Source organism: Acomys minous (genome assembly GCF_964271855.1).
Source record: "Acomys minous genome assembly, chromosome: 17".
In the NCBI taxonomy this organism is placed as follows: Eukaryota; Metazoa; Chordata; class Mammalia; order Rodentia; family Muridae; genus Acomys; species Acomys minous.
The window spans coordinates 16,114,758-16,136,274 of record NC_140500.1 but is presented as its reverse complement, the minus strand read 5'-3'; the positions used below and the strand labels follow the sequence as shown (position 1 = coordinate 16,136,274).

General features: G+C 38.2%; 1 protein-coding gene across 1 annotated transcript; it reads right to left on the bottom strand.

Moving 5' to 3' along the window:
* Positions 1–5,501: 5,501 nt before the first annotated feature.
* Positions 5,502–6,476, bottom strand: LOC311587799 (taste receptor type 2 member 116-like; the record flags this gene model as incomplete). The annotated part of the gene is made up of 1 exon (XM_084764998.1): positions 5,502–6,476. One exon carries the CDS (start codon positions 6,474–6,476, stop codon positions 5,502–5,504), a length of 975 nt encoding a protein of 324 aa, XP_084621124.1.
* Between the last annotated feature and the right edge of the window lie 15,041 nt (positions 6,477–21,517).

Genomic DNA, 21,517 nt, shown 5'->3' with positions numbered 1-21,517 from the left:
TAAACAGACCTAATACACTCCATACTCAAACACATATGTGAAATTACTATTTATTTTTAAATTTACATTTATATTTGTATTAAATATATACATTTGTATTAAATATATACATTTGTATTAAATATATACATTTATATGTATATTTGCATTGAGGAAAAAGAGGCTATGAGTTTGAGAAGGAGCAAGATGAGGAACATGGAAGGGGCAGAGGGAAGAGGGTAAATGATGTAATTATATTTTAATTAAAAATAAAGTTAATGTATAAAATATATTAAATGTATATTAAATTATATTTTATTTTGTAGAATATGTATATGTTTATATATTTATTTTAGATGTCACACCTTTCATTTTTAAAATTCAAATGACATAAAGTTAATGTTATTTGTTACTATAAGATTGTCTTATATTCAAGGGATTTGCACTGATACAAATTTTAGTATTTGTGTATTAATATACAGCCTTTCTGTACCACAAAGACTGTCATAGGTTTGGATGGTAGTCATTAAGAACATGTTCTTGTACATTGCAAAAGTTACAGGAACTAGAAAAATACTAATAAACACAAAATGAGTAAATGCAGGAATTTTTATGAACTGATTTTTCTCTAGAATGTACAGGGTGACACACAAAAATTAGCTCCAGACCTGTATCTTGGGATCTATATCTTTGGTCCTACATCTCAGCCACAGCATCAGAGAGAGAGAAGCTTTTTTCACCTTTGCATTTTTAAGAATCAGGACACAGGAGTATACCAAAGAAAAAATTCTTGCAGCCTGTGTGGGACAAAAAAAACCAACTTTCTCTTCCAAATCAGAGAACTTCAAACTTCAGCAAGAGACAGAAAGTAAATGACATACAGGAGGAGAAAGGTGACCACTGTCTACAAGGCTCTGATTTGGTCAGTGGTGCTGCTGTCTCTGCACACTTGGACAATATGCTGTGCCTTTTTCAGTTTCCACAGGGAGAAAATGATCAGGTGAAAAGTGACCAGTGACTCACCAAAGGGTATGAACATGAATAGAGTGTTGACAAATAAATGATATAGAATTGTGTGCTCATCAAATTTAAGCTGTAGGATGTGCTCATCATTCATTGAGTTATCAAAATATCCAACTGTATGTTTATAGCTACAATGATTTAACACAATAGAATCAATGACACCAATAGAGACACTGTAACCACTGTTTTAATTCTAACCTCAAAGTAAATAAAAGTAGTTTGAGAAAAGTTTGCTGTCTTGAGAAAATAAAAGATGCAGAGACTTGTTGCAAACCAGATGCTAAAATGACTGGCACCTGTCCAGGTACTACAAATTATCCAACCATTTTTTTTTCAGTGATCCATGTTCCAGGATAGATAATATAGAGCTTTCAATCTTGTAATACTAATGGAAGTACAGTGATCCTGGAGATAGCTAGAGCACTGAGGGTCCACTGATGAGATCTTCCTTCTCTTGCCCCACTCCATGTTCACCAGTACTATATATCCATTTTTAATGCTTCCAAATACAAATTATACATTCAAAAAGACTTTAAAAATTCTCTTCAGGCCTCTACTCATCTTCAAATGAAATCCCCAGTCTCTTATGTCACTGCTTACTAATACATACTTCTAAAATGTTGTGCAGGTCCTATTTTCAAGACCTCGTAGCCTGCTCCTTTAAACAACTTACATGTATAACATCAAAGAACACAGTAAGTCTTATTAATGACATCATACATTGTGATAAACATCTTGTCTTTATCCAGACAGTTGAGCTGAGCTTTACCCTAATGTTGTGTACAACATGCAACATCCTAGAAAAATTTGCAAATTATGAAAGAAAAAGAGTTCTCCTATACTAAGAATCAAATAAGATATATAAGTGGAATTTTTGCCTCATTTTGCTCATTTTGTTTGCATATGTTAATCTCTTATCTGAGTACTTGGAAATTCTCCTTAGATGACTCTAACATAGGCACAAGGCAGTCATATGAACTTGTACATAATAGTCCCTTACCACTTTCTCTGTAATATAAGTTCCATTTGAGATGCTACGAGTACATTGTACAAAAACTTTAAACAAGTACTCAACCATACCACATAAACAATTGTTGAATGTTCTCATAGAAATTCTCAATCTTACTTATTTCCCATCCCCTTATACATATCCTCCATCCTTGCAACCTTCCCAGAAACATAGAAAAAAAAATCTCCCTGTGAAAGCTGTAGTGTGCCTTCTAGTATATTCTTTTTTCACACTTCTTCACTTGCAAATGTTCATTGCAATGAGTCATTGGCCTGGTACAAGGACTCTGCTTTCTGTTGCATGGTTGACACTGGAACCTCACTGGGACTGCTCCCAGATTGCCCTGTGTCATGGAGATCCTGTAGTTTTCGATCTGTAGAATTTGCCCATGCATAGACTCCAAGAGTTCATCAAACCCTGGATCTGGGCCTGAAAGGTATCTAAGTTGTTCAACCTGCCAGATTTCCTGCACCCACACCACGGGGGCAAGTTCCCCTGCCCTGTCCTAGCTAATGCCACAGACAGCAAGAGGGAAAATCCAGCTCTCCTGCGCTCATGCCCTTGGTGCTGTCTCATCCTTTCCCATGCCTTCATGGCCAGCTTTCTTGTGTTGCCCATGCACAATGCAGGGCCTGCTCTACCAAGTGCTGCTGTAGGTGAGGCACTGGGTTAGGTCTTCAGCTCCCAAGTGCTCAGGGTCAGGTTATGTGCCACCCCCACAACCAGTGTCAGCCTCTAGCCTGATGCCCAGGGCCTTCTCTCTCAAGTGCTGCAGCTGCTGAGGGGCAGGGGCGTCTCTCCTGCACTCATGACCATCAGGCCTGATCTTCCGCCTGCATAAGGTAGTAAGGAGTAAGGGGTTAGGAGGGTATTTCTCCCTCATCTATGCCACCACATGGGATATGGGTGCCAGGGCCAGTTCTCCCATGCTCATACCCTCAGGGCCAGCTCACCCACAACAACTCCCACAGTGTTCACGACCCATTCTCCCAAATACTGTACCTGGCTATGGACAAGGTCAACTCTCCTAATTTCATGTCCCCAAGGCCAACTCTCCCATGATGCCCAGGCAAGAGGTATCCCCAGACTATTGGTCATGTAGGATTTGTTCCTTGTCTGAAGCTTGTGGTCCCAGAAGTGGGCAGAAAAGGGGGGCAGGAAAACAAGAACAGGAAGTCTACTGTGAAATTGAATCAGCTAGGAATGTCAGGGAAGGTACACCATAAAATATCAACATGGCTTCTGAAACAAGACCTGAGCATGGAAAATGCCAATAGACAAGCTATCATTGAGGAAGGAATTCTCAAAAGTCCCCAAACCCAGACAAAGAACTACAAGCAACTAGAAAATATTAACAATGGGTGAAAATATTCTTCCCAAGAGAGTATCCCTGAGTACATTATCAACTATAAAGTGGTCTGCCCTGAAAGCATATACACATAAGTAATATTATACTAACAGAATATATTGCATTTACATAATTTAGGAATCTGTATATATGATATATTAATATATACACATACATGTATATAGACATGACAACAATTACAAATTTTCATGAATCTGAGAGAATGCAGCAATGGGGTATATAGGAGGGATTGCAGGGAAGAAAGGGAAAGGTGAAAATGCTAACAACTTAAAGTCCTGCTAAGCCTTTTCATTCTCAGAATCATAGATTACTCACATGCTATGTGAGAATGAAAAGTATGAAATGCACAGATTACCTGGGGCATAACTATTAAACCATTTGCTTTTATATTGAAAACAACCTGCTTTTTATTTTATGTCACCTGTTTCTACTTAAAATCTGTCCAGATAGGTGAACAAAAAAGACATCATTTCTTGAACATTTGTTTAAGATCAAGGGCAGAAAAATATTTATAGTTTTTGCATACATAAATAAATGAAAGTATTACACAAAGAGAAGAAAGAACCATACCGAAAAAAATCAGCAACATGAAAAAAAAACCTCATTATTAAATTAAGTATTAAGTAAGGATTCATTTTTAAGATATACAATGCCTATCTTCCTGAAAATATAAATAACACTGTACACAGAGCATATGCAAAGCTTCCTTCTTTATATCCCTTTTGCAATTAAATTATTTAAAAACTTCTTACTTTCTTTATAAATTCACTTATTTTCTCCCTCTCATTTGTGTTATTTAACCAATATTAACAACACATAATCATATAAAATAATCCCCATTTATTTCATCTAGGTCACTTAAAATTTTTGTCCTATAACAAACTGGTTGTTATCCAACCTAATGAAATGTAGGTACATGATGTCATAATGTGTTTGAAATTTTTAAGTTGAATCTTATGTTTTAAATGATTGACAGCAAATTTATTTCCAGTAACCCATATCATATACATCTTTTCTTATATAATCTTTAAACACATTTCACATGTAAAAATATTATTAAGTATATGTTCTAGCTGGCTGTCTACTAGTAGGATAAACATTATGACCAAAGCAAGTTTGGGAGGACATGCTGTATTTCAACTCATAACTTAGTCAATCTTGAAGGGAAGTTAGGGAGTCAAAACAGCAACCTAGAGGCAGAAACTGATGCAAAAACCATGGAGAAATATGCTTACTGGCTTTCTCTCCATGAATTGCTCAGCTTGATTCCTTTTTAAAAAAGTATTCAATTAATTTATTCAGATTACAACTAAATTGTTATCCCATCACTTGTATCCTCCTGCTCCTTCCTCCCTCCTGCTTTCACCCTATTCCCCTCCCCTAGGTCTAAGACTGAGGGGGACCTCCTTCCCCACCATATGATCATAAGCTATCAAGTCTCATCTTGGTAGCCTGCTTATTCTTTCTTTGAGTGCCATCATTCACCACAGTTATGTGGAGAGCAGGGACTGACTCTGACATGAACTCTGGTGCCCCATATTTGACCACCTCCCCTTGGTGGGGAGGCCTGATGGCATTCAACTTGATTTCTTATACAACCCAAGACCACCATCCCAGAGATGGCACTACCCACAGTGAGTTGGGCCTACCCACATCAAACATCAATTAAGAAAAATTCCACAGACTTGCCAACTGCCCAATTAGATGGCAGTATTTTCTCAGTTGAAGTTTCTTCTTCCCAGATGATCCAAGCTTGTGAAAAGTTGGAAAGTAAAAACAGCAAGAATGGTATATAAAATTATAATGTTCTACTTTAAGGAACATGCGTAAATTTATATCTTATATCTAGATTTCTCATTCAGAGACATTTAAAATGAATTAACTATTATAAAATTAGTTAACTATAATTATTTTTGCACCCAACTGATCTGTATTTATACAATCTTTATATCTAAATATTAACAAACATGCATTATATGTTCTATAAATACTGTAAAATGCTTATATAGCACCTATTCAAACCACTATCTTGTAACTTAAAAGATTAACATACATTCTTTTTTATAAAAATCAGAACTGATCATTTATAAATACAGGAATTTTTTGTAACCCAACTTTCCTCTAAGATATGCAAGATGATACACATAAGTGAACCCCAGTTCTCTGCACCCTGGGATTTCTGTCTTTGTGCCTGCACTTGAACCACAGTAGCACAGAGAGGGAAGCCTTTCTCAGTTTAGCATTCCCCAGAATAAGAACACAGGAGTGCACCGAGGGAAAAGCAGTTCTTGAAGCCTGTGTGGCCAGAAGCATCAGCTTTCTCTCCAGGAAAAGATGACCCCAAACTTTAACAACAAGAGACAGAAAGAAAATGGCATACAGGAGGAGGGAGGCAATCAATGTCTGCAAGGCTCTGATGTGGGCCTTTGTACTGGTGTCTCTGAATCCTTGGGCACTGTGTTGCATCTTCCTCAGATGTTTCCACAGGGAGAAGATGAGCAGGAGAAAAGTGACCAGTGACACAAAAAAGGGTATGAACACAAATATGGTGTTGGCAAATGAAAGCAGCATGGAAAACTGTGTGTCGTTCAAACTCAAGCTGTAAGACATGTTTACTTTATATTCAGTGATCAAAGTGTTCTCAGGAACATTAATAACTATAATATTTAAGCCCAAGAGAACCAAAGATGCTAGCAATGTCCCTGTTATCACTTTTTTAACTCTGAACTTAAAATAAAGAAAAATAGTGTTGGAAAAATTTGTTATCCTGAAAAAACAAGAGATGCTGAGACTTGTAGCAAACCAGAGACTAAACTGGTTGAATGCTGTCCAGATACTGTGTATTAGCCCAACCTTTCTCTCAGTTATCAATTTCCCTGGGTAGAGCATAGTAAGCCACCAATTCACCAGTACTAACCAGAGCAGCGCAATTCTGGAGATGGCAAGAGCGGTGAGGAGCTGGTCCACTAAAGAGATCTTTCTTTTCTTGACCAAGTCCATGATGTTCACCACTGCTATGAATACATTCCCAAAGTTGCCAATTATGAATTCCACACTCAGAATGACTGTAAATGTGTTCTTCATTATGTCACTCATCTTCAAGTGAATGCTTCAACTCCTGTTGTCACCACTTAAGAGCTGTTAAAACATGCTACTAAAATGTTGTGGGTATTCAATACTCAAAACCCAATAGCATGTTCCTTTAAATAATTTACAAATCTAAAGCCAAACAAAATATAAGCCTTGCTAATGACTTCGTATTTTCCGTCATATAAATCTTACATTTTCCTAGACAGCTGAAATAACCTCCATCTAGATGTGGTATGCCTTACACATAACAGCCTGAAGACATTGCAAATTTTGATGAAGGAAATGCTGATCTCTTTTGATGTGATGCAAATGAAGATATATTTATTTGCATTGTTTTGCTCATTTTCTCTTATCTATGTATGTTAATCTGGTAGCTTGAATATTGGGTAAATTCATAAAATTTTCTCTCCTTTATATAAGGCAGAAAGAATCTGAACTTGTGCCTAGTAGTTCCTTAGTATCACATGTCCTTAAATACTTTTGAATCAACTATGTTTCAACCCTATGGATAGTGTACATCTCATATTTAACAAATTATCCACAATAAAATATCCCATGAAAAATTATTACTTGTTAAAAGCTCATCATGAGAAAATACATGTTCATTATTTATTTTATACAAAGGCATGCACATGCCAATATTCATACAAATTTTATTTGTATACAGAGCCCATTTTTGTCAATGTCACTTTTTATTATGATTTAACATTTATGATTCATGGCACTATGATTTTTTCATCATCTATGGAATTTTAAAATTTATTTATTTATTTACTTATAACCCAGTTATAGCTTCTCCTCCTTTCCCCCTCCCATCCTCCATTTCCCCTCCCTTTCTCCTTAGAGAAGGTGAGGCCTCCCATGGGTACCAAGCATACCATGCTACAGTAGACTAGGTGCATCTTCTCCTGTTGAGCATAGACAAGGCATCCCAGTTAGGGGAATGGGATCCAAACATAGGCTAGAGATAGGAACAGCCCCTGCTCCAGGTGTTAAGAGTTCCCACATGAAGATGAAGATGCACATCTGTTACATATGTGGAGGGAGAATAACTTCATCCAATGTATGCTCTTTTGTGGGTGGCTCAGTCTCTGTGAACCCATATGGGCCCAGGTTAGTTGGTGCTGTGGGATTTTGGTGTTGTCCTTGCCCTTTCTGGATCCTTCAATACTTCCTCCCCCTAAATCCACAAAATTCCCCAAGCTCTACCTAATGATTGGTTGTGAGTCTCTGCATCTGTTTCCATCAGCAGCTGGGTAAAGCCTCTCAGATGGGCAATTATGGAAATTTCCTATCTGCAAGTAGAATATCATTATTAGAGTCATGGATGGGTTCACTCTCATGGCATGGGTCTCAAGTTGGGCCAGTCATTGGTTGACCATTCCCTCTATTTCTGCTCCATATGTATCCCTGTGCATCTTGTAGGCAGGACAAGTTGTAGCTGGGTTGGTATTCATATGCCCCCCCCCATTGGAATTCTTGCCTTGCTAAAGGAGGTGGCAGTTTCAGGTTCGATATCCCTATTGCTATGAGTCATAGCTAAAGTCACTTTCGTAGGTTCCTTGGGATTTATCTTGTCCTAGGTTTCTAGTTCCCAAAGATAACCCCCACCAGTCTCAGTTCTTTCTTCCACTTCTCTCTCCTCCTGTTCTACTCACACTTGATGATATCTATCTGTCTGCCTGTCTGTCTATCTCTCTATTTACAGCAATTCTTAATACACAAATGTGCTTGTTCTAGTTATTTACTAGCTATTTTACCTAGGATGCCTATTTCTGTGCTAGACTAGTATCTGACAAGACCATGAATCTGATTACATTAATGTGTATTTTAATACAACTTAAAACATTCACTTTTATTTTCTAACTATCCTCGACAATTTGTAATAGCAGCTTTAAAAGGACTGGGTGTAAACCTTGTATTTATAAATGAGTTATATGGATCAGATTTAATGTATCTAGTTGATATATCCAGTTTTATGTTGATGTCATTGATATGCTTGGACTTGAGTTTTGTGCAGGGTAACTATATATATATATATATATATATATATATATATATATATATATATATATATATTTGCATTCTTCTACATGTAGATATCTAATTAGAGTAGCACCATTTATTGAATATGCTTTCTTTTTTTTACATTGTATAGTTTTGTCTACTCTGCCAAAAATCAAGTATGTGTAGGTGTATGGATTTATTTTGGGGTCTTCAATTTGATTTCTTCAATTTGATTTCATTGACAAACCTGTATGTTTTTATGGCAATAACTCCAGAAGTTCTTTTAATTTACATGATTGCTTTTGCTATCTTGGTTTGTTGTTTTTTTTTTGTTGTTGTTGTTGTTTGTTTTTTGTTTGTTTGTTTTTTTGTCCATATGAAGTTAAATATCATTCTTCCAAAGTCTGTAAAGTATTATGTTGGTCTTTTGATGGGAATTGCATTGAGTTTGTAGATTATTTTTTGTAAGATGGCCGTTTTTATGATACCAATCTTACCGATCCATAAGCATGGGAGATCATTCCATCTTTTCATATGTTCTTCTCGTATGAACTTCAACGGCTTGAAGTTCTTGATGTGCAGGTTTCCCACATGCTCAGTTACACTAAGAAAAATCTATTCTCAGACACTTACAAACCATTTTTATGCATACAAGTATTTACAAAGTACATGCATTTCTTGTGAAATTATTCATTCACATGAAATTTCATATATTGACTAATCATAAGGTTAGTAATCAAAATGATTAAGCCAACCATAACTCACTTGAAATAGCTCTCCTTTTAGATCTACATATCTATAATAAATAACCCCTTCCCTATATGATACATAATGAACATACTGACATTCTATGTAGCAGTGTTAGTATTTGTCTTCCCAACAGAATGCTCACACCCCTCATGGCCTGAGCTTTTATTTATATATGTCTGACCTTTCTTACCTCCCTAGTCAGCATTAGAGGACCTGGTCTGTGAGTCACGGCAAATGTTTCATTGAAGAGCTTGTGTTTTCATCAGAAGCACCTTTCAAAACCCTGGAAAGACAACCAGGACTCCATTACAATCATAACACATGTTGTAGAAGTATTACCTGTAAGAAAACCACTGTAAGACTAATGATGTATTGCTTACCAAGAAGCTACCAATTAGTAATTTCTAAGTCAAGTAAAAGTAAATTAAGCCATAATATTTATTTAGGTTTCTTTACATGAAAAAAAAAAACTACTTTAAAAGTTTGTGAAAAGTATATATATTACAGCTTCATACATATATCTTATCATTTTAACATATTACATGCTCCCATTTATTTCACAGATTCCAAATTCTATGAAAATATCTCAAAAATACATGTAAAAGAGGATTCGTTTCCAGCCCATACATCTGCCTTATTTCTCACAGGCGTGCTGGCATAAAAGCCAATCAGAGAGGAACCTCTTTGCTTCACTAAGCAATTGGTGAAAGCAGAGGTAGAGACCCAAAATCAAATATTAGTGGAGAGGAGGGAGGAAGGATTGAAAGCTCTAGAGGTATCAAGGACACAATAAGAAAACTTACAGACTCAACTAACCTGGGATCATATGAGCTTGTAGAGACTGAACTGCTAACCACAGAGTATGCATGGGATGCACCTAGGCCCTCTGCACACATGCAACAAAAGTGCAGTTGTGTCTTCTTGCTGGATTACTAAAATGGGAGCAGGGCATGTCTGTTACTACGTTGCCTGCCTTTGTATCCTTGTGCCCTAACTGGGCTGCCTAGTCTAGTCTCAATAGATGTGTCTAGTCTTACTGCACCTGCCAAAGCCAGATAATATTGATGTGACAACTCCCCTCTTCTGAGGTGTAAAGGAAGGAGGGGGCAAGGGAGGGGATAGGAAGAAACTGGGAAGAGAAATAGGAGAGAAATCTGTGATGGAAATGTAAAGTAAATAAAAAGGTTAATAAATAAAAGATAAACAAAAGATGTTCAATATGTATTTATAGTTATAATTGAAAAAGAAATGATTTAATGACATTGGAAGAGTAAGACAATCTATTCCAACGACACACTCTACAACTTATAGTATGTTTTAATGTAAATAAGCAAACAAATATATTCTAAAACACATAGAACGTTTTCTCACTGAATATTTAACATTACATATAGAATTTATGAACATAATCTCCTTTCTGTGTCTCAACATCTGAATCTAATTATGAGAAAAAATTTCCAATTTCATAAAATTATCCTTTGTTTCTGATGTATAGCCAGTTAAGACCTCACCCTGCATTAAAGAAAATTATCTTTGCAATTGACAGATTCCATTACAGAAAACCATAACCAATCAAAATGCAGAGTTGTGGAGCCCACACATCTACAATTCACTCCAGCGCCTGGAGTTTAGGAACTGTTATAGGCAGAGGGTATGGAACAGGGTGCTGGATGTGAGATTGTGCCTCTTAGGAATATGAGAAGCTACACCAATAAAGTCTTAACAACATGGCTGCCTAAGCATGGGTTGAACAATGAAAATACCAATAATGACAATAACGTGCATGGGTGAAAGCTTACAAGGCCTCATCCCAGACAAAGAACTACAGACAACTAAGGATGCTAAAAGTGTGATAGTCTGCTCCTGCAGATAACATGTCAATTTCTTATCCAATACCAAATGGTCAGCCCTAAAAACATATATACAAGTTATACAAGTGAAATCATACAAACTGAGCAGATTGTAAATACACGCGCGCGCGCGCGCGCGGGCGCACGCGCACACACACACACACACACCCTCCACCACTAGCAACAACAACAACTAATGAAAAAAGGAGGCCTTAATATGAAAGAGAGCAAGGAGGAGTATATTTAAGAGTTTAAAAGTGAGGAAAGAAGGAAGAATTATGTAATTATAATCACAAAAAAGAAATATTTTTCAAATTATATATAAACAACAAATCGCACTTACCTAATAGTGATAAATATGTTCTGTAAATTCTCAACAGGAAAATAGTAACATAGATAAATTATTCAAATAACAGTTACAACCAGGGCTACACAGTGAGACTCCTAACACTAATACTAAATATTAAACAAAAAGCATAGTCTCATGATTATACTTTTCTAAAAATTATTTTCATATTAATTTAGATTATTTGAATTTCAACAAATCTTAGTTTATTCCTCACTTCTAATCTAACACATTTTGTCATAGCTTTTATATTACAATTTTAATATGGTGTTGCTATATTGTTGTGTATGTGTGTGTGCGTGCTTGCATGTGTGTGTGTGTGTGTGTGTGTGTGTGTGTGTGAATGTGTGTGTGCTTTCTTCAAGCATAACATAAGTATCCCATGTCCACCTTGGAACAAAGCTAACCTTGTCCTGTTACTACTGCAGTGAAAGAAGCAGAAAAATATTGTCATAGCTAGGTCTATAGTAATGAAAATGAGGTTGTTAATATATCCTAATAGAAGGACAACTCTTATCTGGTATATCAGTAGTTAGTTTTTCTAGTTCCTCAACCCTTCCAACATGCTTCTCCACCATAAGTGATCCTGGGAGACACTAGAGTCTACCGGAAGAAGGAGAACTGAAGTTAAGACTGCATGTAGCAGCTTCACTGAGGTCATCTTCCATGACCGTGTAGAACTATATGCTGACACAGTTGTTTGAGGTCAACCACACACTTCTAAGTAACCCCCCACCGAGGCTCTGAGAGCTGGACCAATGTTGTGGGAGAAGTTTTCTCAAGAGACAGCACAGACACACTTATACTCATCCCAGATAGGGAATTCATGACAAATCAAAGTTAATGATAGATACCAAAATCAAGCTTGATAAATTAATTAGTTGTTTTGCTTTCTTTTGTTTTGAGTTACCTGCATGTGTAGGATGTTAATGCCTGGCTGGTACTCTGGAGAGGGTCCAGGGTAGTTTCTTTGGAGTTGGTTGTGGGTGCCCTTCTAGTTCATTTTATCTCTTGAGTGGCCAGAGCTAATGGCTCAGGCAACCGATCGGGATTGAAAGAAGAAAAAAGGAAGGAAAGGGAAAAAGAGCCCAAGGTTTCTTCTTTAGGGACTGGCTGTATCGCGGCTGAGGAGAACTTAAACTGACCACCTTTTTTCCTATGGCTGAGGCTGTAAAAGCAGCTTCTGGCTAGAAACTGCACATGGGTCGTAAAGGGGAGGCTCTTTGATCTGTAGATGGGCCTCTTTACGGAGATCTCCAATAAGTTGGTGTAAACTTAGGCTTATTAGCCATAGAAGGCTGATGGCCCTGAGTCAGCTAACTTATTTGCTAATCTACAGAGAAATAAGAAGTAAGAAAGAGAGATAGAAAATAAACCACTCACACACATACGTTCAAGAGAAGAGGATCAAGAGAAAAGGTGGATGAAGTCAGGCATCTTGACTTCAACTGAAGTTAAGCTGCTCAATCTTTCCTCCTCTGTTCTCCCTCATTTTCTCCTCTGTTCTCCTTCTCTCGTTTATTGTAGCCCGTATTTATACTTCTGAGAAAAGGGAATTACCTCATAGTCAGAAGAGTACAATTAATCACAAAACAGATGCATTCTAAAATACAACAGGTTACATGCTTTAAATCTAAACATTTCTTATGTATGTATCCATTACACAAGTTCATGGTAAGTTCAAAATGACGATGGTTGGCAGGATCTAAAGTTAATAGGGTCCGTCCTAACTGATAAGTTGTATACTCCTGTAAGTTTCAGCTATCTCTTAGTTCGTTATGAGCTCAGGACAATAATTTTGTCTGTCTTTCATTCTAAGAAACAGAGTAAATTCAGACATCTCTAGGTAACTTCATTCCATATAGGTTCACATGGAGTTTAAACAAATTTGGCTATATTTATGGTCAAATACCAGGATTCGTGGTGCCATCTGTGGTGGAGGCTTATCTGAAGCCACAAATCTGCTGGTAGGCTATCCTAAGTGAGGCATCTGGAGGTCCACAAAGGTATTTATTGCAGCCATAAACTAACTTTAACTTTTAAAACTATTTGAGCCAAATCAGGAATTCCATAATCAGGGATTAATTCATCTGGAAAACAAAAAGTACATCTTCAATAAGATCCTCTAGAAACTTTGCTCAATCAGAGCTGGTCAGTACCCAGAAAATAACAATTCACACCAATGCCAGATGTATTTATTTTTGGTTTTTTGAGACAGGGTTTCTCTGTGTAATCTTGGCTATCCTGGACTTGCTTTGTAGACCAGGCTGGCCATGAATGTAGTCCTGGCTCTCCTGGACTCACTTTGTAGACCAAGCTGGCCTTAGACTCACAGTGATTCACCTGCCTCTGCCTCCCTGGGTGCTGGGATTAAAGGCATGCGCCACCATGCCTAGCTCCAATGCCAGATTTCAGAGAGATGCAGCAGTGCACAATTGACAGGGTAGTCAGAGGTTGGAAGCAATTCTGGGGTACATCACGATACAGACCTTGCAAATACCGGATCGCCTCCAGAGATCTCTCATGCCTCCTGGACTTTCCCAAATCAATGGCTCCTGAGAGCATGTCAGAGGCTGGAATCAGTTTCAGGGTACATCGTGGTATAAGACCTTGCAGACACCAGATCATCTCCTGGACAGCCCACATGCCTAGTGAGCTCCCTTAACAGGGCGGCTCTTGGCAATAGGGATGAGGGGTAAAATATAACGTAGGAAGGAACTCAAAATCATCTGTACCACTGAAAAGCCCACTCTAGCATGGGTAACAGCTAATGCTCCTCTATAGCTAACTGCACTACTTGAAGGCGACTTGAAAAGTCAGCTCAGCAAAGTTTCCTCATGACAACTCAGCTGGTATTACAAACCTGTTTCCCAAAGGAACAGCTTCCCTCATTGATATTTTTCTTGACATTGTTATAAACAGAATTCCAAGATACTATCACTTGGTGCTGAGCACAAATAGTCAGCAATCTTTGGGAATATTCTTCCATGTGGAGAAATGAGGTACTTTTACATGGTATTCCTGGTGCACATCTGCACATGAAAAATCCGGCTCAGTCTTACCTCTTCCTCTTGATAGTTCGATATGTTTAGAAACCTTTATTAGCACCAATGTCCTGAAGCTTCCTTACCTAATACTAACACCTGCTCTGTGATAATCAATTTAGACACCAAGACAGATGAAGTGTGATACATATCCTGGGCAAGATGGGAAGGGAAAAGCATGGTACAGTCATCCTTATTTAAGGAGTTATTACTAAACAAGATAATATATCACATGCTACCATGCATCAGGAAAACAAGTATCTTAATTCCCATTTATGACAGGGAAACCTGGAGAAATTATTATAAAAGTCTAACTCTATAGCCCCTATAGTCCCCTAAAAGCACCCTATGAAATAAATGTGAGTCCTATATAATTTAAAAACTGACCAAGTACGCTACAATTAAGAGAGATATATTGATAATGAAATTGAGCCAGAACAGGTAAATTTTAAGGAAGAGGTAAAAATGGAAACAACCATACCAGTAGCACAGAGATGGGACAGTCACTTTTTAGTTTTTGCTCAGTATAGTAAAACACCTGAATTAAGGTTTTTACCAGGAAAGAAATTTTGACTTACAGTCCCAGAAGTTTTAGCTCATGATCACTTAGAACAATTGTTTTATGGTCCGTAGTAAAGCAGAACAGGCCAGCAGTAGTGGAGCAAAACTGTTCCCATTATGAGGCAGCCAAATTAAGAGTGAGAAGATACAACTTTTGACCTAATATCCTCTTTGAGGGCACGCCCCCAATGACAACTTCCTTCTCCTAAGCTCCTCCTACTTCTTACAGGTTCGACCACTTTCTATAACACTTCAGATAAGAGACCTGGGCTGTAACACATGGCCTTGCAGAGACATTTAACACAAATATGTAGCGGTTCTTCTGGTTTATCTCCTCCAACTAGTAAGAATATACTTTTTTGATAAGAAAAATGCAAACGCAGCTGTGTGCACTCTGGCAGGCTTGTTATCCTAACCTGTTATCTGGGGAGGCAGATGCAGGAAGATTTCTGTAAGTTCTAGGCCAGCCTGGGCTACAAAGGAAGTTCAGGACAGCCAAGGCTACACAGAAAAACCCTGTTTCAAAAAACAAAACAACATAAGACAAACAAAAACCAAAACAATAAAAAGTCATAGTGTAGGGGAGAATTATGTGGAGTGGAAGATGATGCAGCCCTTCCCTGGTTTTTGAAAAGGGTTGAAGTTAGTGAGATCTCGCGATGCTCAGCCCTAAAGAGCTGTTCCTGAAGCCAGGAGCAATTTCAAATATGTGCAAAAGTCAAAAATAACAAGACAGCCCTTGAGAAGGTATTTATTTATTTATTTATTTATTTATTTATTTATTTATTTATTTTTGGTCTTATCTCTTTTATTTTATTTTTTAATTTTTATTTTACTTTTGTTTTATAATTTTTTTCACATTACACCCCAATTGCTATGTCCTAGCTCTTATCGCCCTGTTTCCACCTTCTCTCCTTTTTCTTCTCTATTCTCCTCTCCTAGACCTCAGGCAGGGGGGAGGGGAGAGCTTCTCTCCCATTGTCTGGCCACAGCCTGTCAGGTCTCATCAGGATAGTCTGCATCCCCTTCTTCTGTGTGCCCACAAGGCCATCCCACTGGGGGGGAAATGATCCAAAGTTTAAACACAGTTTCCACTCCCTGCTACATGGAGAATTGGCCCTCCTTAGGCTACACCCAAACAAAGAGTCTAGGTTTTCTGCATGCATCGTCCTTGGTTGGTGCATCAGTTTATGCAAGCGACCCTGTGTCCAGATCCGCTGGCCTTGATGGTCTTCCTGTGGATGCGTGCTATCCTGATGAGACCTCATAGACTGTGGCCAGACAGTCTGTAGAAGAGCTTCCCCATCAGAGCTCTAGGACAGGGGAACTTGACAGAAGGGGAAGGAAGGGTGGGAATGGGAATATAAGAGCCTGCAGATAACAATTGTGAATAAATTATAATTAATAAAAAAGAAAAAATGTTATTTACAGACTCAGTCCTAGACGTGATGTCTTCGTCAAACCTGTCCGTTCAAGGCTCAGAGAGCTGTGCAGGAGGAGATAAGGCAGAAATGGAAGAGGCAGAGATGATGGATGTCTCCAAAGAACCTAATGTATTCCAGATACAACTGAACTGTCCTTTTCTATTTGTTTCTGAGCTCTGGCTGGCTGGTTAAACTCAGCTGTTCTGGCTCAAACTCCTCTCCAAGCTGAATGATTCAAATTGGCTTCTCTCTCTGAATTGTTCTGCTTGGAAAAAGCACCACTGAACTCCACAATCTGAACTGCACTGACTCCGTGAACTGCTGAGCAGATTCAACTAGCAAACTGAAAGGAAATCATGAACTGCAGTAAACTGACTTACTGGACTGGACTGGACTGAGGGGAATGAACCAATGACCTGACTCCCTGTGCTGCTCTTAAATAGCTTCTCCTTCCTGTATGTCCTCACAAGAGTTGGGTATGTACTATCTCTCACTTACGTTCTCAAATCTTTCTCTGATTCATCACTTTGCTCCTCATTTTGGTGGACTAAAAGTGTGTACTAGGGGTGTGTCTGTAGTCCAGTCAGAGGGATTAAAAATGTGTGGCATGTCTGTATTCCAGCCAGATGACACAAGCCTAGTAAATATTTGAATGTGATTCTTTGCCAGCGCACCAGTGTTGCTGAATTAAAATTTCTCTGCACTGATATACACACAACTCACAGAGACTGTGACAACACGCACAGGACCTGGAAAAATGCAAGCCAAACGGAGTCCTAGCAATTAAATGGGGGTGGAGATATGGGGCACCAATCACAGCTAAGAAGCTATATGAAATTAATGCATGCTGGTAAGGAGAAACGTTTCGCCAATGGAGTGTCACTGGGTGTATCAACCACCCTCCAAAGCAGGCACCATGCTCAGCACTAGTTCCCAAAAATCAAATGAACTCTATGGGTCTTATTCTTGTGGTGTTCTTGTTTTGTTTTTTATGGGCATTTTTTCCTTGTCTTTCTGATCAAGGAGTTGGGTCTTATCCACCAGGACCTTGTCTCTCAAAGAACCAGGAGATAGAACTGAGAGCATGCTTTTTCCTAAATCAGCACAAATGAATGACTTGAAGAGTAAATAGTAACCAGTAGCCTGCAAACCTTAGTGGCCATTTGACAACCCATCAGAGGTCCAATCTGGTGTGAAGATGCACAAACTGGACCGTGAAGAGAACAAGGAAAGGAAAGCATGGTTTGCTTAGCCTTCCTGTAGACCCTGGTGATAACATCTTGGGACGCAGTCATGCAGCCTCATCTTCCTGGGATGTTTGCTCACATAGAATGTTACCAATGGGAAGTAAACCAAGGATGTAATGCCCTGCAGAGTGCTCTAAAATAAATAGTCATATTTGACAAGTAGAAAATACATCTCCTTCTTCTATTCCTATTATACTTAGATTTGGTCTTTTTATAGTGTCCGAGATTTCTTGGTTTTGTTTGTTTGTTTGTTTTTTGGTCAGGAACATTTTAGCTTTAACATTTTCTTTGGCTGATGTATCAATAACTTCTTTCATATTTTCCACCGTTGAGATTCTCTCTTTGTTTAGGGGTTAAGATGCTTTTAGGTCTAGATAGATATTTTAAGTTGATAAAGATGAGATATGATAGATGTTGATTTACAGTCAGATTCTTAGATATACCAAGATAGGAAAGTTGTTTTCACCAAGGTTGCCAAATACAAATAGCCAAAACCTTATAAATATAATAATTATATAATTCCTGACTGTTTCATATTTCTTCTTGCCATAGATAGTTTATTGTATATATGTGTAATAATATAAATGCTAATGTAAAAAAGAAACGTTAAAAAATACATCTCACTTCCATGTTATGTTTCCCATATATTTATTAACCTGTGTTGGTTCATGTATGTAATGTTACCATGGAAACTTTAGGAAATAAAAGCATTGAAGTCCCTACAGAAGCAACAGAATGACACTTGTCTCTTCATTTCAAGAGAAAAGAAGTTAGATAGGATAATTTAGTATTCTAAAGAAGATAGAACTCTCTGAGGCTGGTAGTAAAGCAGGTGGACTGAGATTGCTGCCATCACAGGCAGAACAAACATCCCATTCACCTGTGCATTTGATCAGCCTGGATGGACTATGTGAACTGGATGAGTGACCGTGTCTTCACGTTCCTGAAGAAACCAGATCAGGAGGCATAACACAATTTTCAGAATCAGGTGCTCTCACTCACCGTGTGAAGCTGCACTCAGTGAAGTATGTTTCGCTTCATAGTTTTCCTAATTTAAAGCTACTGGTGGTAAAGTTGAAGCCAAATTCACATTTGCTAACATACTAATAAAGACACGCTCTCTTCTACTGTTTTGCAAGGTTTTGCCTTGTATGGTCTCTATATAAATTGATTCACTAAGTACAGTTGTCACTAGTAACATGTAAAACTGCCAGTGTAGGGGGAAAGACTAAAGTGGTAAATGAACCTCAGTCCTCAGAAGACGCCATAAGTATTCCTCAAAACAAATCATTTACTTCAGCAAACACATTGGAATAAATGTATTTATTAAGAAAAGTTGGAAATAAACGTAGAGGTTGCTTCCTTCCTAGTAATTCCTTATTTTCTGTGGGATCACCCAGGAAAGTGTGTTTACAATTATCTGAAGATAGCTTGTGTTGTAGTTGTATTATTTACAAGCAGTGAATACAAACACACACACACTCACACACACACATACCACCACCACCAACAACAACAACCACAACAGCAGCAGCAGCAGCATGAAAACAACTTACATGTTTCATTTGGTCTCTAAGAAATTATACTACAGTTCTATAAGAATGAGTTACTAACTGTAATTACAAGTTTTAAAAAATCTTATTAAGCTCTACATGCCCTTCTTTCATAATCAAGTATGCTGACAATTTACTTTAACAGTATTTTATATTATCTTTATGAGGGTGTTTGTGTGTATGTGTGTATACCATGCTGGGCCTGTAGAGTTCAGAGGACAACCTGCAGGAGCTGCCTCTCTCTTACCCAGTGTTCAAACTCAGGTCCTCAGGGTACGAGTCAAGTGTCTTTATGTGCTAAGCTATGTTGATGATAATTTCTGTGAAGCATGTGACTTGTGACTGGGTCTTTAGGATGGCCTCCCTCCAATCTATACTTAATGTTTAATGTTAATTTTCAAATTAGTGTTTGATGGGGTTTCATACAGAGTACTGAAATCCACTCTTGATCTTCCTGTTTCTGGTTCGAGGTTAGCTGGGACTACAGGCCTATAACCATCAAGCTCAACTTGTATACTTATATATTTTTCTGCATATTTTCAACTATTTTTCACTTATTTTTTATCCAGGCAACAGTGGCTTATAAAATATAACATATGAAATAAAGTATATAAAATATTAAATGTATAATTGGATTATATAAAGTATTTAAGATGTGTATTAAATAAACACACACTGGTCTAAAATTGTACTGTTTTACACTGACAAATGTATCTTATTAAAATATATAAAGAACTCAAGAAATTAAATACCACCAAACCAAATAACCCAATCGAGAAATGGGGCATGGAACTAAACAGAGAATTCTCAACAGAGGAATATCAAATGGCTGAGAAACACTTAAAGAAATGCTCAACCTCCTTAATCATCAGGGAAATGCAAATCAAAACAACGCTGAGATTCCATCTTACACCCATCAGAATGGCTAAGATCAAAAATTCAAGCGACACCACATGCTGGCGAGGATGTGGGGAGAGAGGAACACTCCTTCATTGCTGGTGGGAATGCAAACTAGTACAACCACTTTGGAAATCTATCTGGTGCTATCTCAGAAAAATGGGAATAGGGCTTCCTCAAGACCCAGCTATTCCACTCCTTGGAATATATCCAGAAGATGCTCCAGCACACAACAAGAAAATTTGCTCAACCATGTTCATAGCAGCCTTATTCATAATAGCCAGAACATGGAAACAGCCGAAGTGTCCCTCAATAGAAGAATGGATAAAGAAACTGTGGTACATATACACTATGGAATACTATTCAGCTATTAAAAACAAGGAATTCCCGAAATTTGTGGATAAATGGATTGAGCTAGAAATGATCATAATGAGTGAGTTAACCCAGAAGTAGAAAGACTCAAATGGTATATACTCACTTATATCTGCATATTAGCCCAAGGGGCATGTCCCACAAAAGCCTTCACTTACCAGGAAACTGAGACAGAGGAGAGGACATTCTAGTGGGATTATAGATGAGAGAATCATGGGAGAAAGGCAAAGTAGAAGGACCCAGAGGGTTCTAGAAGCCTACAAGTAGAACATTATGATAGGCAGATTTGGGCACAGGGGTTCCGCTCAAACTAAGGCACCAGCCAAGGACAATACAGGCGGTAAACCTAAACCCCTACCCAGATCTAGCCAATGGACGGAACACTCTCCACAGTAGAGTGGAGAGTGGGATATTACTTTCTCACATACTCTGGTGCCTCACCTTTGACCATGTCCCCTGGAGGGGGAGACCTGGTGGCACTCAGAGGAAGGACAGCAGGTTACCAAGAGGAGACTTGATACCCTATGAACATATAGAGGGGGAGGTAATCCCCCTCAGGAACAGTCATAGGGGAGGGGAGTAAGGGGGAAATGGGAGGGAGGGAAGAATGGGAGGATACAAGGGAGGGGATAACCATTGAGATGTAACAAGAATAAATTAATAATAATAATAAAAAAAGAAATTTTTCATAGGTCTGATTTATTTCTGTCCTAAGTTTGTTGGTCAGTTGATAATTTTCTTTTTTTTTTCAATTTTTTCTCCTTTATTAATTTATTCTTGTTACATCTCAATGGTTATCCCATCCCTTGTATCCTCCCAATCTTCCCTCTCTCCCATTTTCCCCTTATTCCCCTCCCCTATGACTGTTCCTGAGGGGGATTGGAAGGCCCCAGCTGAGGCCTTCCAATGAATCCTGGGAATAATGCTGCCTGCTCTGGGCAGTGGATCTGCCTCCTTGTTGTAGGTGAGAAAGCCAGGTGTCCCCTATTTTGTCAG